Below are 12,845 nucleotides of genomic sequence, written 5' to 3' on the forward strand. Positions count from 1 at the left end.
CCCATGTTTGTTTGTTTGTTTTTGTGAGGAAGATTGGCCCTGGGCTAACATCCGTGCCCATCTTCCTCTACTTTATATGGGACATTGGCACAGCATCACTTGATAAGTGGTGCGTACGTTTGCGCCCAGGATCTGAACCCATGAGCCCTGGGCCGCTCAAGTAGAGCACTCGAACTTAACCACTACGCCACCGTGCTGGCCCCTGGACCCATGTTTTCAGCTGAGCGTCTCTGGGCCCCGGGCTTTCCAGCCCCTCTGGTGACCTGGAGCATCTGGACACCCCTTTGAAATGGCTCCTCCTGGGGGAGCAGGCAGCTGCAGGGGGTACCTTGCTTTGGAGGCTGCTCGCCCTGGGCACAGCCCGTGTCTTTGTCCTCATGGGACTGAGTCACCTGACTGCCTCCTCAGGAGCTGGGTAATGCGGTCGTGCTCACAGAGCACCTGGCACCGTGGCCGGTGCCTAATACGTGGTGGCTGGTGTTAGCGTGAATCTTCTTTCTCGTCCTCAGGAAAGGAAAGGAGACAGTGTTCAAATGGCACAGCAGGGACTTCTTTAATGGTTCACACCTCGAGAAATCTGGCTGCTTCAAGGAGGAGAGAGAACGGGGGGTGTCCCCGCCCTCCCACCTCTGCCCCTGTCCTGGGAGGAGAGGAAAGAAGGGAAGAGATGGGGACCTGGCCAGGAACGAGGTTCGTGCTCCTTCAGAAGGAGACCCTAAACCCAGCTTCCCCTTCCCAGCACACACACATACACTCCCCAGACACACAAGTACACCACACATGAACATACACACCACACTTCTCAGACACAGACACACACTCCGATGTGGCCGCGAGATTTTGAGCCAGTCCCTTAATTGCTTTGGCCTGCAGTTTCACGATGTAACCAGAAGTCGTCTTCCCTCTCCAAGAGAAACCATGAGGAGACGAGATGGGGACGAGGATAACCAGTGGGTACCCATGTGGGTCGGGCACCACGGGAGGCCCTTCCCTGTCCTCGGCAAAGGAGGCATGGCCACCAGCGTTAGTGGAATTCTCTTTATCACCATCACGGTACTACTGGACCATTTTAGGATGTGCAGACCAGGTGCAGAGAGGGGACAGGGCCTGGTCGGAGCTCAGGCTGCCCCCAGCACACTGCTCTACATCACCAGTCTGGTCTAAGAAAAAAGACACTTTGAAAGCAAAAACACTGTGAGGATGGTGCAAGGAGCTATGATAAGAACTTAGGAAAGAACTGCTGAGCTTCATAACATTTCTTGCATTTATTTACTGGAAGCAGGCCTAAGAAGTCAGGTGGCTCCTGGTTCTCCTGACAGGGACCCCTGTTGCACCTCTATCTGAACTCCACAGGTGCTGCCCGGAGCCTCAAGCTGGCACCAGCCGAGCTTTGCCCGGGCAGGCAACCTCTCCACCCTCCCCCAGTGACCCAGGCCAGAAAACCCAGATCTTCCGCTGGACTGTGTAAATGCACTGACCACTAACCAGCTGTGAGACCCACTTCCGGCCTGGATTTCTTCCACCTCTGCAGTGGCTAGACATGCACTGAGTTGTCTCCATCGACGCTCAGAGGGCTGATGGTGTTAAGCCATCTTGGACCCGTTATGCAAGGGGTGCGTTACTGTCACCCATGGCTCTGTGGGTTTTCACTGGGTTGCAGTGGGGGTAGCTCTGAGGTGCTGCTGTCCATCTCTCAGCCAGGAGAGTCAGGCCTGCTCTCTCCCGAGCCCCTTCACTCCCCCTGCCCCTGCACACCTGGCTTCTCTGCTTCTTCTGCACCCTCGCAGCCCTGGACTCCTTCACCCTGTCTTTACCCGGTCAACTCCGTCAGGTCTTGGCTTCCGTGAGTCCCTCTGGGTACCTCCCAGACCCCCGACTCGGCGAGGCTCCCTGTTACAAGCTTGTAGGGCACCAGCACTACCTCTTTGTGGCACTTTGCACACCTGGACATAATTACAAGGTGAAATTCACCTAACATAAAATTAACCCTTTAAAGTGCACAATTCACGGGCCGGCCCCGTGGCTTAGCGGTTAAGTGCTTGAGCTCCGCTGCTGACGGCACGGGTTCGGATCCCGGGTGCGCACCGATGCACCGCTTCTCCGGCCATGCTGAGGCCGCGTCCCACATACAGCAACTAGAAGGATGTGCAACTATGACATACAACTATCTACTGGGGCTTTGGGGGAAAATAAATAAATAAATAAAATTATAAAAAAAAATAAATAAAGTGCACAATTCAGTGGTATTTAGTACACTCACAATGTTGTGCAACCACCATCTCTATCTAGTTCCAGAACACTTTTGTCATCCCAAAAGGAGACCCTGTACCTGTTAAGCGGTTGCTCCCCACTCCCCACCCCCACACACCTGGACTTTTGAAGTTAATCACGCACAGCGATTTTACAGTCTGCCCCCCGACCAGGATGTGCGCTCTGTGCAGTGCGGACCAGGGTGGGAGGCTCACCTGCAGCCACAAAGAGGATGCCGGCGCTGAGGACGATGTTGTTCTTGCGGCTGTAGAACCTCCCGGCGCCGATGCAGAGCCCACCCAGCAGGAGCAGGATGGTGCTGAGGATGGGGAAGACGCTGGAGGCGCGCACGATGCCTGGGCGGGGCAGGAGACAAGAGCGGAGAGGGCGGTGAGACCAGCTGCCCTCCTGGGCATGGCCATGAGCCCCAAAGCTCAAGGCCCTTCCCCCTGACTTTGAAGATTCCCTGGAGACCCAAGGTGGGCGGGAGCTGGGGCAGGGTGGGGACAGTGATGGCCCAGGCCTGAAGGTTACTTCCCCTGGACGCCAAGGGGTCTGGAGCCACACCTGCCATGCCTGGCTTAGGGTCTCCCTGAGTGTGGGTCAGACTCCTGCCAGCCAGAGGGAGGAGGGTTCTCAGTGGCACCAGGGAGGCCACAATAACAGCCATGAAAACACTGGACTGCCTCCCATTCGGATGACACCTCAAAGCCCACTGAGCCCTTTCATGGACACCATCTCCAGGAAGCCTCCGGAAGCTGGGAAGTGGCACCCTTGAGAGGCAGCTCTGATGGCTGGTTGAGGACACAGGCTTTGGCGTTGCCTGGGTCTGGTGTGGGCCCTGCTCTGTGACGCTGTGTGGCCTTGGTCAAGTCCCTTTGCCTCTCTAAAACTGAGCATCCCCATCTGTGGAACACAGTTCCTAATAGTACCTACGTCCTGCGGTTTGTTTTGTCCTTATAAGGGGCTCAGAACAGGGCCCGGCCATAGCACGCACTTCCAAAGTGACAGCCTTGATCTCCATCATCATCATGATCGTCGTCATTGCCACAAGGTGACAGATGAGGACGTGGAAGCTCGGGACCTCCTGAGGGCACAGAGGAGGCGGCAGCTGGACAGAGTGGGACATGCATGGACGGTGGGGTCCAACACAGCTAGACGTCACTTTTGCTCTGCCACTGGCTAGCGCGGTGCCCAGGGTGGTTAACTTCTGACCACCTCAGTCCCCTCTTTTACAACCTGGGGAGAGTAGTAATACCTACTGTAGGGGGTTGAATTGTGGCCCCCAAAAGATTCCTCCAAGTCCTAATAAATAGTGGTTATTTCCAAATGACGTGACCTCATTTGGAAAGAAGTTCTTTGAGGATGTGATTAGCTTCAGGATCTCGCGATGACACCGTCCTAGATTAGGGTGGGCCCTAAATCCAATGATGCATGCCCTTATAGGAAGAGGAAAAGACAGAGGCAAAAGAGGAGACACACGGGGAGAAGCCGTGTGAAGACGGAGGCAGAGAAAGGAGTTAGGCAGCCTCAAGTCAAGGAGCGCGGGAGCCCCCAGGAGCTGGAAGAGGCAAGGAAAGATCCTCCCCTGGAGGTTTTGGAGGGAGCGCGGCCCTGCCGACACCTCATTGAAGACTCCTGGCCTCCACACTGTGAGGGTGTACATTTCTGTTGTTTTAAGCCTCCCAGCTTGTGGTAACTTATGACGGTGGCCCTGGGAAGAGAATATACTACCTGCAAGAGTTGGTGTGAGAATCTGATGGGATGAGGCATAGAAAGCACTTAGTAGGGGCTTATGGGTTGCACTCCCCCCTCCTCAGCATCTGGCTGGGAGGAAGGGCAGGAGGAAGGGAAAAGGGCATGAGGAGGAGCCCCAAGCTCGGTCTTCCCAACGCGCCTGCAGGTCTCCCAGCCTGGCAGAAATCCCGGCTGTGTGGACCCTTGGGGGCCCCGGCAGGGGACAGCGACTTGGGAGCCCTGGCAGGCGCCAACCTCCTGAGCCAGCTGAGCTGATTTGCGGCCTTTCAGCCAGTGAAGGCGGCGTTTGTCTCCTTTTCTCTAAGCCCACCAGTGTGTGCCCCTGCTTCACAGAGAGGGGTTTGTCTGGGGCATTAAATGAAGCTCTTCTCTCGGGCACCTCCTCCTCCTTCTCTGCCTTCTCGCAGCCGCAGGCTCTGGGAGGAGGTTTCCTGCGGGCTTCTGAAACGTGCCTCTGAGCTGCGCCGGCCAGAAAAGCCGGGATCAGGTCCCCTTCGATGCCCTCGTTCTGCAGACGGGTCAGTGGGGCTGGAGAGAAGGGAGCCCAGTGTCTCTAAGATCACTGAGGTGGGGCCTGGCTCAGGGCCACCCATCCTGCCCAGATAAGTCACATGAGCACCTGTCTTTGCCACATGGGCTCATTCCGGAGCTCTGGATGTGCAGACGCCAGCCGGGGTGCACCCAGTGAACAGGCCCAGGGCCGAGCTGCCCCAGCGGTGCAGGTTGGCTCTTGCACAGAGCTGAGAAATGAGCGGGGCTGATGTCCAGCCCACACCCTGTGGCCAAATCAAACACAGGCGAGGATCTGCGTCTGCCCAGAGGACGGGCACCTCCTTCTAACTTGCCCTCAGGCACACCGTGGACTCCCAGCAGCCCTGACACCATCACTCTGAGGCTTAGCACAGAAATCATCCACCTAACCGGAAACGTGGAACCTGGAAAAGAGGCTCCAGGCCCAGAGCAAGATGGACGGGAACCCCTGGGGCCAGTGGGCCGGTGCAAGAGAAACGGAAGGCAGGGTGCGCAGTGGTGACCCCCGCAAACCCCACACCTGCCTGTGGACCACAAACCAGCGAGGCATCGCCAGAGCCCGGAGGCCATCAGGAAGCTCTGTGACAATGACATAACTCAATGCAAGCCTGGTTTCTCTAGAAGCCTTCAGAATGTACGGCTGGGGGGTTGACTTTGTGCTTGAATTGTTGAAGGCAGGTGTGAGAAGCATAGCTGGTGGGCTGGCACCCCACGCCCGGATGGTTAAGCTGCCACTCCAACAGGCTCTCTCTGTGGAACCTTCTGTGATCTTCTCCACCAGAATGTCAGCAGCAGGAGGGCAGAGCTCTGTTTTGTTCGCTTCTGTATCCCATGTGCCTAATACAGTGCCTGGCACATAGTAGGCCCACAGTAACTTTTTGTTAAATAAGTGAATAAATAAATTCTCATGAACCCTCTTCTCTTGCAAACATCAGCCCCCAGAGCTCGCTATCCTGTGCTTCTCCATATTTTCGGGATCAATAGTCTGGACAGAGACCAGAGGACTGAATACTGGGAAACGCAGGCCTGATGGCCGTAGTGACTGTCACCTTGGCCTGTCCCTCTGGATCCAAGCTCACAGGTACCTGCACTCTGGAGCTCAGTTTCTGGGCCAATTCTGCCTGTTTCTGCAGTCCCATAGTGGAAAAACACCTCCTTGTTGGAGGGTCAGCTCTGCCCTTCACCCCAATTCCACCGGAATCTGGAGATCACAGGCCCTGAAGCCCGCACCCCCCACTTCCTCGGACATGTTAACGAACCTGGTCTCCCCACAGCCTACACTGGAGGAGAACATTTCCTTCCCAAATGAGCTTTAACTGCTGTTGTGCTGTCACCATCATTTTATTTGGGAAAATCACTGCTGGGCCCTCCCGGCCCTCACGCCCTTCCCCGGGCACCGCTGGGGGGGTTTGAGGACAGCAGGATCCTAAACCTGGACGGACAAGGGCACAGCACACTCTTGGTTTGCCCCTCCAGATCCTCCCTCCGCCTCTCTCCATCCTACTCAGGGCCCTGGGAGGCTGCTGCCATGGACCAAATCATCGGGCTCCTTCTACTCCGGCTTTGGGAGGAGAATTCGGGTGAGACAGTTATTCCCCTGGCGTCCTTCCTGTGGGCTGCAGATGAGGTGGCTGCATTCCTTCACAAAGGCCACCGCTCCTGCCAGTCTGCCCTGTCCTTACGGCTCCCCTCCTCCAGGTCCCCAGATCTGCCTCTCTCACCTGTTCAGGCCTCAGTGTGTAAGGGCTCCTGCCGTGGCCAGCCCTGGGGTGCTCACCATCCCTTGCCAGTTGCCTTTAACCTTGCCTACAGCTTTGTAAAGAGTCCTTCCCCAAACGTCTTTCATTCGCCCCGTCTGAGGAGGCATCTGCCTCCCGCTGGGACCTCAGGAAGCCACATCATCTGACCTCTGGGCTGATGCATCATGAGGCCAATCCAGAAAGAGATCCCAGAGCTCTGGGGACCACGAGGGGGACAGAGGCAGGGGAGTAAAGAGGAAGAGCCAGCACCAATGTCCATAACCTCAGGCAAGTTCAAGTGGGAGATGGAGAGGGAATGGTTTGTTTCTCCAGTGCCTCCTTCCTCATGGTCCCAGGGTTAGTCAATGTGGAAAATCTACCCTCAGAGCCTTAAGAACCACCTGCTTGTCCTGGGTGGGCAGAGAAGGGCAGGTTCGGAGTCAGAGTTGACTTTCAGTTGGGTCATCCCAGCTGGGCTGAGCACCAGGGGCCGCCCTAGAAGGCTGTGTAGGCTACACACTATACAACTGGAAGGGTGTCATTTATACCAGTCTATGCAAGTGGCATCACTCGAGTTATTGCAGTGTGCAACCCGAACAACCATTTGTGGCAGCCCTGTGGAATACCATTTGCTTGGTTCAATGTTGGTCCCCAGAAGGCAGAAAGAGAGGACAGGCGGGAGGGAGGCACATGTGGCCAGATTATTTCAGGTTCTGTGCCTGGCCAGAGCAGCCTGACACTGCCACATATTCCATGGGAACCACACGCTGTTCTATTTCATCAGATGACTCAGAACCCAAACCCTTTCTCTTAGGAAAAAAACGATCCATGAGCAGGTGCAGAGTGAATTGCACTTCCTCTGAGGACACTGGTATCGATTCTCCATAAATGAAGCCGGCCTGAGCCGCTGGGGGTGCTGCTGGGAGCAGCTCCGCATGTGTCCTGGCTGATGTGAAAGGGGACAATGATTTCCTAATGGTGCTGTTGTTTCCATTTCCAGGCTCCTCCCCTGGCTGTGCCTGCATCCTTCCTCCTGGGGCCCAGGGATGAGATCCGGATTTAGGGCGTGGGGCTGGGTTTGTCCTATGGGGCTCAGCGCAGGCTGTGACTTCCAGGCTCCAGTCCGGGGCCAGCCTCGCCACGGGACCCGGCAGGGGCAGGGGCTCCAGGGGCAGCTCATGGGCAGAGGTGGTGGCTCCACCGGTTGGTGCTGAAAACACTGAAGGCCCACATGCCAGAGGCTGCTCCTGCGACCTTCCTCGCCTTCTCCCACAGGCTGCCTGGCACCCTGCCAGGCTGTCTTAGCGTGCGACTTAATCTGCTTTTTCAAGAACAGAAGCGGGGTGTGTGTGGGGCGGGGCAGGCTGGTCCAGCATTGGCAGGGCACTGTGCTTGGGGTGCAGACCCCCAAGGATGGTCACATGGGAAGTCTATGTCCTTACCCTCTTTGCCTCAGGCCCAGCTGCAGCAATCAGCTCCTCCGAGGCGGCCACGCCCGGCAGCCCTGGACAGTGGACGCCCACACCCGCATCCGCTCCTCCCAGGCCTCAGTCTCCCTGGACATGGGCCTATCAGCCAAGTAACTCCACTGGGTACCCAGCATGACATGGTGGCGATGAACAAAACTCCATCCTCTGAACTAACCATTTCTGATTCAGAAAGGGAGTGACGAGAGCAGCCACGAGAAGCACCCCTTCCAACCCCGACACGGTCAGTCTTTCCTCCAGCCGCCTCCCCACCTCCCACCCCCCTCCGCACACAAAGGAAGTGAAGGATTCTTGACACTCACGAAGGAGATACTCGGAGCTGTCATGGTCATAATCGTTGTCCTCTGGGAAGTGATTGATCCGGAAGCAGTGCCCTTTATAGATCCCTGGAGGGAACAAGAGGAAAAGAGTGCTGTAAATGTCCCACGGGTTCATGCGTCCATTCATCCCAGACTCGTTTACCACGTGTGCCAGGCTCTGCGCGGGCCCCGAGAGAGAAGAAAGGCCGCTCAGGTGTCCCTGGTCTGGTGGGGGGATGGGCACACACACAGAGAACGTTTGCACAGTGCCCCACAGGTGACCATATCATCTATGGTCCCTGTCTGGACACCCGAGAGGGTGAAAGAGCACACCATCAATAATACGCAGGGACAAGAGGCATCAAGTGGAACTGCCCTGGGCAAGCAGGACGTGTGAGCCCCCGACCCAGGGGGACTACAGAGGCAAGTCTCGACAAATGACAAAGAATATGCCACCGGGAACAGGAGGGGAAGCCTGGCGTTTCTGGGGAGCCTCTAGGCAGAGGAGGAAGCCGTGAAAAGGCAGGCTGGGGTGGGAGCCTGGCGTGTTTGGGGAGGGAAGGGAAGCTCTGTGGTTGGGTTCTGAGTCATCTGATGAAATAGAACAGCATAGAAGAACCTGTGTAGAGAGAGGGGCTGGGGCTGCAGAGGGGGCTGGTGGCCGTGTAGGGGGTGCTGTGGGTCAGGTAAGTCAGGATGGAATCTGCCCCCATGGTGTCTGTCTGTCTGTGTCTTATCCTCTCTCTCAAACACACAGTTATGGTGACTCCCTCCTAAGGTACAAGCCTGATTACACAGAGTTGGCAAGATGATTCTGACCCCTTCACTCAGTGTGATGGTAGGAAGAGAACGTGGAGCCATAGAAACTTCCCGAAAGGCTGAGACCGTCTCCTGCCTGGTTTCCCCTCCCCATTCTGAGAAGTAGCCTTCACAGGGTGGGAGACCGGACACCCTGGATAGTTTAGTAACTGCAGGAGGACAGGCCAGTCCTCCCTTCCAGAATCTTCCATCCAGCTCTCCGAGCCCCTGCTCCCCTGCAGTCTGGGAACGCCCAGCACAGACCTGGACACATGCGCACAGCGTGTCAGGCCCTGCCCTGCCAGCCAATCCCCACCCCCGGGGTCAGCCCTCCTGCTCCTGCAAGGAGCTCATCTTCACACCCCCACATGGCTGGGGCTGGGGCTGTTTCCAACTGGGGCGAATTTTGTTCTGCAGCTGCTGCCGAGTGTCCCGCTGGCCTCCTGCAGCCTGGCCTGACCTCTGGGTCAGGAGCACAATGTGGGAAGCAGGGCCTGTGCCAGACCAGCACCCCTCTCTGGGGATGTCAATCAGGAGGCCCCTGACGAGCTCGGGGCACACTGCTTCTCCACTTGTTCACAGTTAGCTGGCTCACCAGCTGCCTCCAAGCTGTCCCCTCTGCCGGGTTCCTTAGCTGCGGCCTCCAGAGAGCTGGGGTGCTGGGTCAGGATCCTGCATCCTGAAGGCCCACGGCCTCGAGGGCCACTGGCAGAGGGCTGGGCTTGGTCAGGGGTGGTGGAAGACAGAGTGAGGGTCTCAGAGGTGATGCTTCGAGTGGTACATGCTGGAAGTGTTCTCTGTGCCAGGTCAGGCACGAACAACTTAGTTACCCACCTCGGTCTCCTCATCTGTAGAATCAGGATAACCATAGGCCTTATCTCCTGGGGGTCTCAGGAGAATCACACGAGATAAGACTTGAAAGGCACTGCTGATTCTTGGCCCATGGTGATGGCTCAGGGGAGGTTCATTGCTGTTGGATCTAGAAATCACCCACCCTCTTCTCCACGGGTCCTCGCTCGTTCGTGAGTGGCAGAGTTGGCAGAGAACCCCAAGGGTTAATAGCAAGTGGAAAGAGCAGCTGGTGTCAGGATGGCCAGAGGTGGGGGGACACGGAGGCCTGAGTGAGCCAGCCACGCCCCCGCCTCCCTCCTGGCTCCCACATCCCAGATTTGAGATGTTCGTGGAGATACAGAGCAGGCATGTTCCAGGCGTGGGTGGGCTGGGCGGAGGTCTCTGCTGTTTTCCTCCCCTACCAATTTTTTGGGCTACTTCATGGGTCTAAACAAAATCACGAAGTCGCACATGCCTGTTAGAACACATCAAACAGCAAGAAGTTGAAAAAGAAACAGTAAACAATCTCTCTCTTCAGACTCTTCTTCTAGCGGTCAACAGCCTGCTGTGTATCTTCCCACATGCTTGTCTGTGTGCACACCTACACAGGGACACGTAGGTGAGGTTCCCCCTTATTGTTTAAAAATTAAACTTTTTACTGGAGATAATTGTAGATTTACACGCAGTCATAAGAAACGGTACAGAGAGATCCCAGATACTCCTTACTCAGTTTCTCCCATGGTGACATCTTGTAAAGCTATAGTATCACAGCCAGGACGCCGACATTCCTAGTCAAGACACAGAATATTCTACCCACCAAGGATCCCTCATGTTGCCCTTTTATGGCCACATCCACCTCCCCTCCACCCCCAGCCCCTCCTTGACAGATGGCAACCACTAAGATGTTCTCTATTTGTAGTTTTGTCATTTCAAGAATGTTCTAGAAATGGAATCCTACAGCATGTAACTTTCTGGGATTGGCTCTTTTCACTCAGCATAATTCTCTCCAGATTCATCCCAGTTGTTGTACGTATCAATAGTTTGCTCCTTTTTATTGCAGAGTAATATTCCATGGCATGGATGTACCACAGTTTATGACCTCTGGATTGTTTCCAGCTGTTACATCTGTGGTTTCCAGCTATTTCTAATAATGCTGCTTTGAACATTCATGTACAGGTTTTTGGGTGAACCTAAGTTTTCATTTCTTTGGGATGAACACCCAGAGGCCACTGCTGGGTCATATGATAGCTGCATGCTTAGTTTTATAAGGGGCTGCCAAACAGGTTTCAAGGATGGCTGTACCCATTTTTTAAATAGAATTATACACTTACTCTGTAACCCACTTTTTTCATTTAGCAACATGTACAAACATCTCTCCAGGTCAATACCTATAGATTTAACTTAAAAAAAAAACTTTTGTTTATTAAAAAAAAATGAGTTGATACTAATCCAAAAGTTGCTGAAAATCCTAGAAGGAAATGGCATAGGGACCAGGGGAATAAAGCTTGCTCCAATACTGATAATGCTCAAAGAAAAATATGCTTTGGCAGAAATGAGGAAGCCATATATTTATATATTCAACCTGAAAGCAAAGCTCAGGTTTTGAAACATTAGCTTGCACACAGACACGTTTGCTCCAAATGCCCCACCAATATATTTTGCTAACCTTTCCTCCACATTAGGGTGCTGTTTTATGTTTGCTAGAAATTGTAAACAGAAATTACACTGTCCAACATATTAACTCACTTATTACACATTCTTTTTAGTGGCTGCATATGGTATGTCAGTTCAACTATACCACAGAAATAGACGTTGCCCTTTCCGGGGGCTGTGTGGACACACTGTGGGGCCACTGCATGGACTTATGCTCAGAGATACATTGAATGCGTGCACTTGGCAGAGGCGCTTCCACTAACTAACCCCGTCCTTTCCTTTCTTCTCTCCTTTCCTCCTTCCACACCACGCTCTCCTGCACAGACTGAAAGAATGGGCATTGTAGTTGGTTGAACTGTGCGTCCTGGTACCTGTGAATGTGACCTCACTTGGAAATAGCGTCTTGAAAATGTAATCAAGTTCAGATGAGGTGGGCCCTAAATTCAAGGACCCAATGGTCTTACAAGAAGAGGGAAATTTGGACACAGACACACATGGGGGAGAAGGTCATGTGAAGCCAGAGGCAGAGATTGGAGTGATGCGTCTACAAGCTGAGGGATGCCAAGGATTGCAAAACTAGGACAAGGCAAGGAAGGGTTCTACCCAGGTTTCAGAGAGAGCATGGCCCTGCTGACATCTTGATTTTAGACTTCTGGCCTCCAGGACTATGAGACAATAAATTTATGTTGTTCTGAGCCAACTGGTTTGTGACGATTTGTTATGGCAGCCTTAGGAAATTAACACAGACATGTGTGAGAGGTAAATCAACGTGCCTCATTCACTCGTCATTGGAGTCCAGCCTTGCAGGAAGGCAAACAGACATGTTAGGGCTTCCTGCTCCTCTGTTAGCTACAGGAGCCCATGGGCAATGTCTAAGAAGCCACATTTACTGGGCATCTGCAAAAGCATCTTCTTGTTGAGTGTGCTGCCATGAAACTCATGCAATCTCTCAGGCTTAAGCTTCCAAAGCAACTTTTCCAGTCATCTGGTTCAAGTCCCCACCAGGGGCCTGAACCCCCTCCAGTACCTCCTATTTGGGGACTGCCAGTGATGGGGACCTCACCACCTCCCAAGGCACTCCATTTTCAAACAGCTTTAAGTTCCTGAAAGGTCACCTGCCTCCACAACACTCCATCCACAGGTGCTACTTACAATCCCTGGGAATAAAAAAAAAAAAATCCATCTATCATGCGTCGACCCTTCAAATCATTGACGAGAGGAATCATGTCTAATGGGATGGAAGCACAAGCTACTTTTCCAACTGTCCAGGATTTGGGGGCAAGCCCAAAGCTGAGGACAAGAGGTGACCTACAAGTTGCCAGCCGTTGGGACCAGACCCCTCCCCTGGCCATCTTATTGACAGGCAGGAAGCCTGACCCCACTCCCATCAACCTTATCCCCACCCCCAGTCTAAAGAAGTGCGGGCTGTGGAGGAGGAGGGCACCGGTTGTCTTTGGCACATGGACAGTGAAAGAAATTGCTCCCTGTCCCTAGAGTCA

The 12,845-nt window shown here is 54.3% G+C and overlaps 1 protein-coding gene across 1 annotated transcript in view; it reads right to left on the minus strand.

The window, feature by feature from the left end:
* CACNG4 (calcium voltage-gated channel auxiliary subunit gamma 4) overlaps positions 1-12,845 on the minus strand; it is a 61,688-nt gene that overhangs the window by 4,763 nt on the left and 44,080 nt on the right. Inside the window, exons 2-3 of the mRNA XM_058561411.1 lie at positions 8,068-8,151; positions 2,466-2,606 (exon numbers count right to left, since the gene is read on the minus strand). Of these exons, the coding sequence (XP_058417394.1) occupies positions 2,466-2,606; positions 8,068-8,151 (225 nt within the window). The remainder of the gene's footprint in view (positions 1-2,465; positions 2,607-8,067; positions 8,152-12,845) is intronic.

Source organism: Diceros bicornis, chromosome 18, assembly GCF_020826845.1.
Source record: "Diceros bicornis minor isolate mBicDic1 chromosome 18, mDicBic1.mat.cur, whole genome shotgun sequence".
In the NCBI taxonomy this organism is placed as follows: domain Eukaryota; kingdom Metazoa; phylum Chordata; class Mammalia; order Perissodactyla; family Rhinocerotidae; genus Diceros; species Diceros bicornis.